The following is a 13702-nucleotide window of genomic DNA, read 5'->3' on the forward strand; positions in this document are numbered from 1 at the left end:
GGAATCGTATCTAATGATTTTTTGCCATTTTCCCCAGGAGTGGCACAGCGTTCCACCCACAGAATTACTGCCTGCACAGAGGTGGAGGCTGCACAGAAGTAATTCAAACTACAAGCTTCACTTGATGAGCTCTACAAAAGTATTTCTTTCTCAATTCTGAAATACAGGAGGCAGCAAGAAAACTAATAATATTTGTGTTACTCTCCCGCATTCGAAACAAGCAGCACTGATGCTCATCTTTTTTACAGTAAGAGCAGCAAAACAAGTTTCCAAGTGCTGCTGGGGGCACTGCTCTGAATCCCTCACTCCCCAGTGGAGGTTGGCACGGCAGGGCCAGATCAACGTACGACTCCGTCACACACACACACAAAAAAACTCCCTCTGAAAAATTTGCACACATCAGGAAAATGATTCAGAAAACAGCTGTTCCACAAAGCCCTATGGAAAACACTCTTCCAGACTCGTTACTCGGCTTTGGAAGGAGTCTCTTCTGGAAGAAGACGCAGCTGATGGAGACCCGGACGCTCGCGGCTGCCAATTAAAGGAACACACGGATAAGGCTGTGGCATTCCCTGGCCACCAGCCCCACACCTCTGCCACCTTCCTGCAAATAGGGGGGGGGGCCCAATTAATTTGCTTACTGACTCCTCAATCATTAAATTTCAGCTATTAAATCACAAATTTCCAGGCTAAGTTGTTATAATCAATGACTAAAAATGTTTCAGCAATTTCACTTAACCCTGTCACTCCTATTCACAAAGGGAAGCTTTTCTATGCTCTTTAGGAAAATTCCCTACTTTCACTCTAGTTGTCCCTGCACAAGGCTCTGCCTTATAAAAGATTTTCCAATTGGGTGTTCCCAGACTGACTTTCCAAATTTAGAGTAAGACTCTGCTAACCTGATGTTCTGGTAGGAAGCTTCATCCTGATCCCTGAGCTAGGTAGGACATTCCTGTGTTCACACAGAGCCATCCTGGGCAAACAAAAATCAAATTCCAGATGTTTATTCACACAACTGGATCTGACCACCTTAACTACACACACAAGATGCCATTTAGGGAAAGGGCAAACTGAACTTTTCCAAGACAAAGTTCTCCTTTCTCATTATACTCAGCAAAAGGAAGAGATGATGAGAACAAACACATCACAAATATCTTTAAAAGAGACAGAAGATAAAAACTACAGTTAATTTCAGTGAACACTCTGCATCACCCTTCAGGCCTCCCTGGGATCAATATCAATCAATGGGATCCTCAAAAAAACATGGCAAGAAGGTGGCTAAGGTCTCCTAACTTTTATCCTCTGTCCTTCTGCCACATGAAAACATTCTGGGTTACGCTGTAAGAGCAGCACTTGCTTGGAGAGGTCATTTTGGGAGAACTCTTAAGAACTTCTACCTTGTGACTACTTGGAGGGGTTGTGTAAAACAAACATTAACAAACTCACTTAATTCTACCTAATCCAAGTGACCAAAAAAGTCAGTTCTGTAGGGCTTTATTTCTCTAAGAAAATGTGTCACTGAATAGGAACAATATAAAGAATAATTTCTTGTTTTCCAAAGAGATGATCTACTGAATGATACGGTAAGTTCTTCACTGTCAGTGAAGAACCAAACTCATGGAACTCAAAGGATATTAAAAAAAGCTAAAACAGGACTGAAGTCTGGATGCCTGTATCAAGTTTATCCCACCCTGACTTCCTCCAGCTTTAAAAGACCTACCAGAACCTTCCAACTTTGGCTTTAAAGACCCCAGTCCTCGTGAATGAGTCCCTCTCTGACGAGGAACGACACCTCCCTCTGCAATACCTTATTTACAAGTTAACACAGAATTTACAGATAAAACTACTGTAGTGCAAAGTTTATGTGGTGTCAACTTCATACACAAAGTCACCTTATAACCTAAGGTAGAGGCAAATAGAGTATGTTTGTCTTGCCTAAGCTAAAAAGCAGCCTCAGACACAGCCTGCAAGCAGTGATGGTGAGGTTCGAAGGCTTCTCACGCACAGCTTGTGTATTTATAAACCTGGCATGCACTGGGCTGTGAAACACTTTCAGGTAGCTGTTTTCAGATCCAGTGGGTCTCTTTTCTGTTTGCACTTCGGGATTTCTGTAATGAGCACATCTAATGCTTTCCTGGAATATCACCAGTACCTTTAAAGATCTGCATGCAATTAAATCCATGGTTGATTTTGAAAGGAAACTTGTACTTGACTGCTCAAGAATTTTTGATTAGGTTTTAAAATCAGGCAGTGCAGCACACACCAATGCAAAAAAATCATTTAATTTTGATTCCTAGCTTTAAGGACACAGGAGAAGGAAAGACCCTTGGCAAAGCCACAAGAAGCCTTTCCTTTGGATTAACCTCTCTGGCCACATGGTGCCTCTGCTGCTCAACAAATACTCAGAGGCTGAGCAAATATTTTCTGCTGGTTAATCACCAGCTGCCATCCATGAACTGCACTGGTGTGAGCCCACATCGATCCGCCCGGGATAAAGGCAGGTCAATATTTGATCATCCTGAAGGGCCCTCGTTAGCTGGGACTGTCAGTCCTGCAGAAGCAACTCCGACAAACCATCGATTCACACGGTGCTACAAAACACAGAGTCGAGGCTGCCAGGCTTCACAGGCACCCCCACCCAGAGGACAGTGAATTTGGATCGAATTTCTGTGACACAAATCAGACCTGACACCATGCACTGCTCACCACCAACACCATTCACAGCTTTTGGCAATCCTACACACTTCTCCTGTGTGCTCCAGCTACGTCTATCTTTTGGCTTCACATGTGGTCATCCAAGGTGGACACACACAAAAATTTATGAAGAGCCTGGTTGATTAGAGAACTGTCACAAAAAGCATTAAATATCTGACTGAAGCTGGAGGACACACAGGCAATGAGATCAAGTGATAAGAGAGCACAACAGCACTCAAATTTTATGTACTAGAGGGATGAAGCATTTTGGTTGGTTGCATTAAAAGTGATCAGTTCAACCTCAATGGAAGCAACATCTCAGCTGGAATATTCCTCTGATATCTACATTTGTAACGTATAAACTCTAATTAGTTAACAAAGCCTCAGCACAGGTAGCACATCATGAAGCCCAGCGGTAACGTAAAACTTTCCACATCACTGGGAAAAAACCCTGCCACGTTCCAAAGAAATGATTTCAACAGATTTCATTTCCTTCACTGAGTGGAGTCTTCCCCAGACACGTGATTTGCCATCCACTGAAGTGTACAATGTCTGAACGGTCTCAAGTGACAGGTTAAAAACACAGCTTTGTACAGTCCTCCCTGAAGACAAGCAAAGCCCGGTCTCTGACATATTGTTCCTTTCTAAGTGATTAAACATTAGTTATGAGGTTTTTTTTAAATTTATTTCTAACGTAGCAGGACTACAAAAGTCACACAAAGAACATGATAAAGAGGCAATACAATGCAATCAAAGCAAGCAGACACTCGAGCTCTGAAAAAGACACTTGACCAACTCTTTATTTCAAGAGTCCATCTTTGCAACACAAAGGATTTTCCATCAAGTTCAACAGGGGTCACGAGGCCTCAGCGGGTGCAGCAACGATACCCAGTTGGCATGAACATTGCTGGACATAAAGCTTTGCAGTCTCATATAAATATTTACATCTGCCAGTGTGTACTGAACACTCACTGACACCAAATGCACAGTTTCTAGTGCTGGGTATGCGTGTCCTTCATTCCACTTCACAGTGCAGCACCAAGCCCTTACAGTGTGCATAAAGAAGGCTTTCAGCGAGGAGGAAGAATATATTTTCTATACATATGCATCAGCTGGCTTTCAAAAGAGATTTATGCTAAGAAGGCCTCCTCACATTCAGATCTAGGTCTAAAATGCACTGATGAGTGAGCTGCACTGCACAGGAAGGGACAAGCTGCTGGGAGCAACGCTCTGCACACGGACACACAGACAAACGCACACAGAAGCACATGGAAACGAAGACAATCTGCTTCAGAAATCCTACACCCAACCCAGGGTCAGGTTGCAGAGGTTTGGGGGGGGGATGTGGTGGAAGACCCAGTTCTGCCGGGCTCGCCGAGGACCCCTGTGGTTTTCCAGCAGAAGAGCACAGCAGCAGAGAGTGATCCCTGAAAAGGGGCCCGTACGGCCGCGCTCCCGCTTTCCAACGGTTTCTCTGAGGTTCCCACTTGCCTGCCAGGTTTAAGTGGAAGGCTCCAGAGAACAGAAGAGAGGGATGTAGGTATTCAGCTTAGATCGAGTCTCAGATGCAGTTAGACACGACTGTCAGCTTGATTCTGGGGCGAGGAGACAGACGCTTTGTAACACGCGCTCGCTGCCCCACGACACAAGATTACAAGACTCAAGACATAAATTACTTTTACCTCAATGTGTGCCAGTGTCCTGCCAGCAAGTTATTCAGCTGCTGAGGATGGAGTTGTAGCATAAAGCAATATATCATGAGATACAGATGAGGAAAGAAAAACTTCTCCCCCCTCTTCCTCAGGAAACCCAAAATAAAACCCATCATCGTTAATCCCAGATAACTCACAAATCTCAATTTTCCCCCACAGGCAAAAAGATCACTGCATGACTGGGTTTTATTTTTTTTTTCTTTTCCCCCCACCTTTTCATCTTACATTTGCTAACTCAAAATCCAAAGTCAGAAAAAATATATATATTTAGTCAGAAGTACGTCAGTTACATTTTATTAACCTACTCCAAGGGAAAAGCTCCAGGGATTCGCCATACAAGTATAAAACCCCTTTCAAACACCTAGGGGTTACTATATTAACTTCATCCCAGCAGTCAATCAATGCAGTAAAAAAATTAAAATACTGAAAATGGATGCTTTTTTTCCTCTTCCACGTGTCCAGTGATTGCTCCGTTACAGCGTGATGAGGTCCACCAGGTTGCCTTTAGGAGGGGTCATGTTGTCTGGAAAGAAGTTGACTAGCGTGTCAAACAGCTGAGTTCTCTGGGCATACGTGTGGTCAACATCTGAAAATCCTGGGGAAAGAAGAAACAGAGAAATTGAGTCAGTTCTCCCTATCTAAATGTTCAGTGGAACAGGCCAGTTGTCCACTTGGGATCGATGTTAACAGTCTGCTACTTCTGCCTCCACTAAAAAGGCTGCCAGCCCTCCACCCCACTGCTTTGTGCACATACACACAGAGATCACATCACCCCAAGCCAGCACTGCCATCAAAATGCCATAAAAAGTAATAAGCAAATGCCTGTCAAGCTCATTGACAGCCCTGAAGAAACGGAGTTCTCAGGGGGCTGCTCTGATGTCCCAGAAAACAAAATCTGTGTAGTTATTTTTATTTGGTGCCTCATTTCTTCTGTCCTCAGGCCTTCCTCGTTATCTTCACTGCCATTACCAGAACTGCTCCTTGGATTGCTTGGAGTTTTCTTTGAGACAAGTCCTGCTGATGGGTAGGAGTCCCAAGTCAGGTATTTACTCACTGGAGTTGCACAGGGGATCTTGGCTGCATCTTGGCACAAGGGAGCTTTGCAAACTGGGTTTCTGAAGTGCTGCCTCCCAAGAGGGGAGGGTTTGGTCTGCATTGTTTATCCAAATCATCACACTTAAACCATTGACAGGAAGAACAATAGGGCAGGCACACAATGATTTCCTCTGCTCTGTGTTACTTCTACCGCTGGTATCTCCAAGGAATGCTTTTTGATTCAGTGAACTCACTTTTCAGTTAATCAAAGTCAACCAAGTTAATCAAATCAAGGAGGGCTGGGGTTTTTTGTTTTATTTTAGAAGCACTGCTTGAGATGTGCATCCTATCTGTAAAGCCAAACTCTGGATAGAAGTACCGAATTGATTCAACAACTAGTTCATCTTCTACAACACTTAAAACCAGGGAAAGGTTTTGAGGGTGGTGAAAGACTGGCACAGGTTGCACAGAGAAACTGTGGATGCCCCATCCCTGGGAGTGTTCAAGGCCAGATTGGACAGGGCTTGGAGCAACCTGGTCTAGTAGAAGGTGTCTACTAGACATGGCAGGGGGCTGGAATGAGATGAACTTGAAAGCCCCTTCCAGCCCAAACCATTCTGTGACTCTACGAAAAATCCAACTTTTTTGAAACATCTGTTTTCTTTCTTTAAAAACAAAATTAATTTCACGGGATCAACTAGATGTCTTCCAAACCACGCCAAGTTCAGCAGAGCTTCCTCATCCAGCCGGGCAGACGGTGCCGTGGGCTTTTTTCCTTCCTTCAATTTCTTACGTTGGGAATTCTGCCTCCATGAAAAACTGAAGTCGTCCAAACTCTTAGTGAGAGCTCGGTAACGTGAGGACAACCCAGCACTACAAGGATGTAAGTTGTGCCTACAGCCTTCCTATAGCTCTCCCAGGATTAATCTCTGAGCTCTCTAAAAGAGTTAACTGGACAGAGGAGCGAAACAAATCATGGTTTTGGCTCAGCCCTCCTGTTTCCAGCCCTTCACGCCACTGTTTTCTTCGCTCTTGACATTCTGCCCAAAGAACTCGTCCTGCAAAGAACAGGGCGAACCAAACTACTCTGGGAATTGCAGTTATCACAGCAAACAGAGCTGCAGCCATGCTGTGAGATTCCAAAGTGACATGACAGGAGGTGCTTTATTCTGACCAAAGCTTCTGTTTACTTGGGTAACAGCGAAGGATCAGATGTAATAAGACACACAAAATGATCCCGGGAGGCACTGGTTTAAAACCACTGATGTTGACAGATGTTTTAAATATGGGATTGAGGTATTGGACACTGGTCATTATAAATAACCTCTCAAATGGCTGGGTAGTGGCACTTTGCACATTCAAAAAAAAAAGGGCCTACAATGTTCAAAGGAACTACAATATTTGATATAAAATCCAGTAGAAACTAACAGCAATTATCAAATGGAACATCATATAATTCCTCTGACACACAATACTCACCAAGAGTCGTGAAATCCGAGCCAGACTTAAATAATGCTGAGGCAAGAAGCTGAAACTGCAGAAGAGGCGAAAGGAGAAAGAAAAAAAAAAAAGTGTTATTAACCACACAGGAAAAACCCCCAAAAGATTCATAGAAGTCCAAGTGGCTTGAAAGTTGCTGTGTTTTCTCTGCACAGTGCTCAGAACTGCTGTGCCATACACATGAATAACAGCAGCAGGCACTTTCACATGAGCAATACAATTTGTCAGCTTGGCACAAGTCGGATGGTTTTTCCTAGAATTAGAGCAGTGTTGATGCAATGAAAGGTACTTGACTGAGAGCTCTAAAAAATCTCATTTTTTTACATATAGTTTTTTGCCTCTTTGGCAGGTATCACAGAGCAGAAGGAAGAGTCCCTTCCACGCAGTAACATTCCCAGGGATTAACATGGTACAGGCTCAGCAGGCAGGGATTAGATAGTACAAAAAACAGGAGAACTGCTGGATACAGTTGGAACTGGTGCAGCATGAACTTCTTGAACACAGAGAAAGCTCTGCCCAGAGAAGTTCTGGATGTTCCTTCCCAGGAAGTGTTCAAGGCCAGGCTGGATAGGGCCCTGAGCAATCTTATCTAGTGGGTGGCATCCCTGCCCATGGCAGGGGGTTAGAACTGGATGGTCTTTAAGGTCCCTTCCAACCCAAAACATTCCACGTTTCTAATGGTATCAACCTTTCTGAACTGCCAGAGAAGCTGATATCATAAACTTAAGGCAGCATCTCTTCAATTAAAAATAAAACTTCTTTGGGAACATCAGAATCATGAGTACAAACATTTGAAGTAACACATTCATGGATTTATTCTCCCTTAATATCTCACTGACAGATGGTGACCTGTGTCTTCCTCTGCCCCAGTTGCTGTTTTCAGTCACCCCCAGAGTAGCAAAGCTTAGTGCTTTGTCATGTTCCTGTAAGGAATGAGCTGATTTCTTAAAGGCTTGGAATCTTGTGTCTCCTGTGTGTCTTTTCAGCACACAGCCCAAAGGAGAGAAGAGGGGGGAAGAACTAGGATAAATACGTTCAGGAAAGGAGTGGAAAGAACAGCCAGGAATTACATATCCATCGGTTTCATTTCAAGAAAAAAAAAATGGGAACACAGACAATTTGAAAGCATGAAGGAGTGGAGAAGGTGATGAGTAGCAGCCAATGTGAGTTTGGCAACGACAAGTTGTATCACATCAACCTGATTTCTTTTATAGGCAGCAGGTCCCATGGATGGGACTTGGCAATGGACATCGTCCATTTTGGCTTTCATAGGAATTCTGATGCTTTTATATGATATTTAAAGGTAAATTATCAAGGCATCACCCAAATTAAACCAACAGGGAAAGGCAAACAGGTCAAATAACTTTTCTGTGGGTGGCCATCAGTGTTTGACATGAAAATGGAGTCGTGAATCAGGAGTGATTCATGTGTGCCCTGGGGCAGCACTATTCTGGGTTTTCAGTCATAACCTGCTTGGCAGGACAGGGTAGGATCACTGAGCCCACAGGCCTTAGACCACGCTCAGACAGACTGACAGCATGGAGCAGACAGCCTTCCTACTGCTTTTCCACTAAATCCAGTTTAAAATGATGGATCAAGGTGCGTTTCATTAGGGCCAAGTGCAAAATCAACACCAAGAGGAAAAAATCAGTGATACAAAACAGGTGCAGATGTTCTGTGAAAATGCAACCTAGGAGTTATAAGAGATCAATTATCATCCTATTGTAAAACTGGCAAACACACAGAAAGTGCACAAAGAAGGAGCAGGATCTTCAAATAAATCAAGTATTCCTGGTGTTATCAAGGCTTGTAAGTCTCCTCTACAACAAGGCACCCACTTTGGGATGCCCTATATCAATTAGAAACATATCAGGAAAGTGTTAAAAAGAAGATTTAGTGGTCTGAAAACCAAGTTTTCTAGGAAGAAAGTTCAAAGGAGTCAGGGCTGCAGAAGATGACAGAACAATGACCAAGGAGGAATCTGCCAAAAGTCACAAATGCAGAAAGCTGCTACAAGAAGTAAATCTTCACCTAAGTGCAAGAAGCTACAAAAAGACTTCAGCAAGATCAATTTCAACGTGGTATCAAGGGCAAAACCAGTCTAAAATAAGGACTGCGCTGTGCTGGAGTAAGTTTACATCTTTTGGAGAGGGTGTCCTGGGAAGGTGTAAGAACAGGTTAGAAAGATACAGGATTGACAAACTCCAGAAGAGGGGGGAGAGGGTGATTAAGCTCCCTCTTGAGTGTGAGGCCTGGTTATCCCAAACCACGAGTGGCTGCAACGCTCCATGTGCATTTTCCTGCAAGCTTAATTTCCCAGAGCTGCTTGGCTTCCAATCAGCAACGTCCTCAAACAGCTGCCCAGCAGAAATAGCTCTAAAAGTTCCAATAAAACCCGTGGCTAAATCCGTGCTGCTTCTGAGAGCAAATGCCATGTCCTGGCCACCCTTCCCTCCCACACAATTGCCTCAGGGGCATGCTGCCAAGGCAGATGCCACATAATTCCAGAGGTTTCCTTTCCTCCCATAGCAATGCCAGCAGCCTTCCCACTGGGAGCAGAAAGCCACACTCCAAGGCTGGAGCTCAGGTGCCCAACTAAGAGACCATATAACCAGGATCCAACTTGTAATTCACTGAACTGAGACTAAACATCCACTGAAAAGACCTTATGTCAAGTATTCCAGCCTCATCTGCACCAGGAAGGATGGATTTTCATGGCTACGAGTTTCTTCCCCTTAAAGCTGGAAAGAAGTATCTTGTTTCCTTCTGCACTGATGACACTGCACTTCAGTTAACCTTGAGGTTGGTTGTTTGTTTGGTTTGAAGTTAAGTTTATGTATCAGCTCGCATTTAAAAAGCACTTTCTGATAGAAAAGTCAAGCACATGATTTAAGAACATCAGTTACAGACAGTGCTAAGCCTAAATTGGTTCACTCTGCATTTGCATTACAATCCCAGCTTAACTCTATAATGTTCTCCCAAAGGATACCTTTTTTCCCAATGCATAGGACAGTTACTGCTTACTCAAGACCACTCCTTCAGTTTTTTTAATTGTTATTGTAACAGACAGCACTTTAAATTCTGATTAATTTTGGGTTCCCTCTTTGAAACTAACAGAAACTGATTTTTCAAAATAATGTTATGCAACAACTTCTGAATTCACAGAAAAAGCAAAGCCCTCAAGCAAAAATCACACCTGAGATCTCTCCCACCAGGCACCAGAATGAAACATTCAATTAATGACCATCTAGGAAAAACAGTTTGCTTAACATCACATGGCAACTCTGTTACAGAGGCAAGACCAGAATTCAATTATCCAGCAGAAGCATCCAACTGCTTTAATCACACACCACCCATTTTCTTCTGACAATCCCTCTGGCTCACTGGCTTCATCCATTCCAAATTAAGCCTGCACTCAAAAGACAAGTTTCCTTTGTTATACAATTAACTTCTCTCTGAGATCCAACCCACCTTCTGAACTGAGCAGGGGTTCCTTGGAGAAAAACAAGGAACTAAAATAAGGCTGTATTAGTTATATCTATTTTTGTATATTTGCTGCACACCTCTGCCTCTGGAGAAATGAAATGGTTAAGGGGGAATGAGTAACTCCTGTTTGGGTTACCTTGCAGGTTGTTTGAATCAGACATAATTCCTCCTCCTCTTCCATAATGTGAGCACTCAGATCACAGTGCAAACCAGTTCCTCAGCTTTGCCCAATTCTCTGGGGCTGGTGACTCTCAGCACAGGCTCAAAGAAGCAAAGAGAGGCTCAAACTCTTTGAGGACGGAGCCGTCGCTGAAATTGGGAAGGCTGAACACTGTTTTTCTAAAGGCTCCTTGGCTCCAAAGCCTCTGCTCCTGCAGCACTCAGGCTCTGAGGCTTTACAAAGAATCACAGCAGGACATGAAGAAGAGAAACAGGCTTTTCTTAGCTCCTTCTTAGAACTATTTTTCCCATTTGGGCTTGAATTTTCTCAGAAATATCAGTCTAATGCAGACTCAAACAATACTTTCGGGTCCCGCTGGCTTTATCTGTCAAATTTATTAAAGACAAGGTTTTAAGAATGGAAAGTATGAAGCAGCCTTGAATAGGGGCCTCCAGCCTGGGTCTACAAGCAAGTCAGGCCTCGAATTGGCCTCCAGGTCCTTGCTCTTTCTCCTACCATGCTCCAAGAAAAACATTCTGCAAGTTTTCCTTGTGCTTGGTATCTGTTTTACAGCAGTCATGGGATTGAGCTCCGTCAAGTCGCTGAATCTCCATGTACAAAACCATCTTGCTCTCCTTTACTTGGAAAGCACTGGACATTTTTTTGTATCATCTTGATTTCTACTGTAGCCCATTTAAGAGCAGCAAAGTTCTGGGTATGATTCCTGCAGTGTTCAAGGAACAACATTTTAGCTTGCTACATGACCTACTGATGTTTCTGTGCTTTAATAGCACCCGTTTTTCCTTAAGTACACAACTTGGAATTCAACTTGATTTGTATTTTGACAATCCTTTTCTCTTTAAAAGCCTACAGCTGTAACTATCATCAAAATCTGTGTGAGAAAGAGGAGAACACCCATGCCACCAGAAATTTTTATACCAACAAATGACACTTTTATAGAACTTTAATCTCTGAAATCACGGACAAAATTCCACATGCTCTGGGGATCTACCCTCCTTTGCACACAGTGTCGGGGTATTAATCCACAGTCAGTGAAAAAGATCTACTGATCAGGAAACCCTGAACTGACTAAAGGGATTTTAGGTGATTCCAAGCAGAATCACAGTTAAAGAGAACTGGATCTGCATTTATGGGTAGAGTTGCTGGCACACAGCCTGTGGCTACTAAAACAGGCACCCTTGCAATACTTGTTACTTGCAGGCATCTACTTCACTTTAGAATAATAAAAAAAGTGAAATAAAAATATAATCCTATTAGCATCCCTAAAATTCACAGCAATGGAATGAAAATCTGGGGGTATGTTCCTACCATCAATCATTCATGCTACTTTAAACAGAATTGGTTACTAACGCCAAAGTAAGTTTCAAGAACAGTCTGTTTGTTTTCCTTGGCATCAAACTCCAAACAGCTGAACAGACTTGTCTAAGTAAGTTAGAAAGAATTACTTCTGTTACAAAGCAAGCAAACCTCACCACAAGGGGAAATTCTGTTTGTAATGGTATATAACACCACCCACACCTCAGTCCAGAAAACATGAAGGTCTGGTCTCCAGGAGAACTATTGCACAGGGTTGAGGATAAAACTATTCAGCTTGGTCCTTCCCAGATTTAACAGATGCCCAAGGAAGAGGGAAAACAGGCAGGAATTGCTTCCCTAAACATCTGCCACACTAAGAATCCTTACAGCCTTCCATGGCTGCAGCCAGCACGGAGCACGTCAATCACCTTCAATATTAAAAGACAATCTCGACTACAAATAAAGGCAGAGCATGGAGGTGTCTGGGCTGAGAGATACAATCAAACTGGTGCTTGAAATTCGATATGGAATCCAAAAAGCCTGCGTCAGTCCTTTGGAAAGCACAAGAGAGCTGTTTGAAGATGCAATGCCAGAGCAAAAAGCCAACTCGATGTGATAACCGGAAGGTAAATTGACGTCAACTGGAAATACATCCAGTCAGTACCAGCCCAGCAGCTGGCTCAGGGCCACAGCCCTGCCAGATCTGTTCCAGGGTAAAAAAGCTCTGGAAGTAAAACCTTTATGACCAGCACAATTAATAATAATAAAAAAAAAAAAAGAACAAAATCCAAACAAAAAAAAGTAAAAAAGTGTCCCAAAACCAGTTAAATGATTTTTGGAGGTCACTGGAATGGAAGTTTAATTCTGCTGAACGGTTTGTGTTGATCTGATGGACCAGCATGACAGACAGAAGCTATTGGATTTTGTCTGGATCAGACATCAGGCCTGCAGAGAAAAGAATCCACAATATATTCACTCAGCTGGACTGAGCTATCTAAGCTCACATGCTGGATCACTGACGTCCAGAACACCAGTGTGCTCTCTGAAAACGGGTAAATCTTTTTCCAACATTTTTATTCTATTTCTACCTTGTAAGATAAAGGTGTTAGATTCCCCCCAAATCTCCGAGGAGCCCATGCAGGCAGGTAAATTCCTCATTTGTACAAGTTGGACAAGTTGAACACTGTGCACTGAACTGGGAAAATGAAATGTAGAATATTAAAAGGCTTTCCTGTGCCCAATGTGCAGCGTCTACGGCAGCTCCTTTGGTCTGTGGGTGACAAGAGGCAGCAGGAATGAGGAGAGGAGCTTGCTGATCACACCACAGAGGTTTTTCTTTCAGGAATAAAAAGCCCAGCCAGCCATGAGATGCAAGATCTCTTCAGGAGTAACTGGTCGAAGAGAGACAGGCCACCAGCACGCAGGAGTGACATGGAGAAAAAGGGAGAGATCAGAGAACCCAGGACAGGGTTTTACAGGAGTGGGAGGGAGCAGAAGGAGAGAAAAGAGCATCAGAGTGGGGGTTTGTACACTATGGCTTAGTATAGGTTCAAACAGAAAGAAGGAACCTCAAATCCTGTGTCCAGTTCTGGGCCCCTCACAATAAAAAAGACATTGAGGGGCTGGAGCATGTCCAGAGAAGGGAACAGAGCTGGGAAAGAGTCTGGAGCACAAGTCTGATGAGGAGCAGCTGAGGGAGCTGGGGGGGCTCAGCCTGGAGAAAAGGAGGCTCAGGAGGGACCTTCTGGTTTCCTACAACTCCCTGAAAGGAGGGTGGAGCTGGGGGGGGGGGGGGGGG

The 13702-nt window shown here is 43.6% G+C and overlaps 1 protein-coding gene across 1 annotated transcript in view; it reads right to left on the minus strand.

Moving 5' to 3' along the window:
- Positions 1-4595: 4595 nt before the first annotated feature.
- MKLN1 (muskelin 1) overlaps positions 4596-13702 on the minus strand; it is a 94045-nt gene continuing 84938 nt past the window's right edge. Inside the window, exons 17-18 of the mRNA XM_027665964.1 lie at positions 6921-6975; positions 4596-5001 (exon numbers count right to left, since the gene is read on the minus strand). Of these exons, the coding sequence (XP_027521765.1) occupies positions 4880-5001; positions 6921-6975 (177 nt within the window). The 3' untranslated portion in view covers positions 4596-4879. The remainder of the gene's footprint in view (positions 5002-6920; positions 6976-13702) is intronic.

This window comes from Corapipo altera, unplaced genomic scaffold, assembly GCF_003945725.1.
Source record: "Corapipo altera isolate COAL_440 unplaced genomic scaffold, ASM394572v1 178, whole genome shotgun sequence".
NCBI classification, from domain to species: Eukaryota; Metazoa; Chordata; class Aves; order Passeriformes; family Pipridae; genus Corapipo; species Corapipo altera.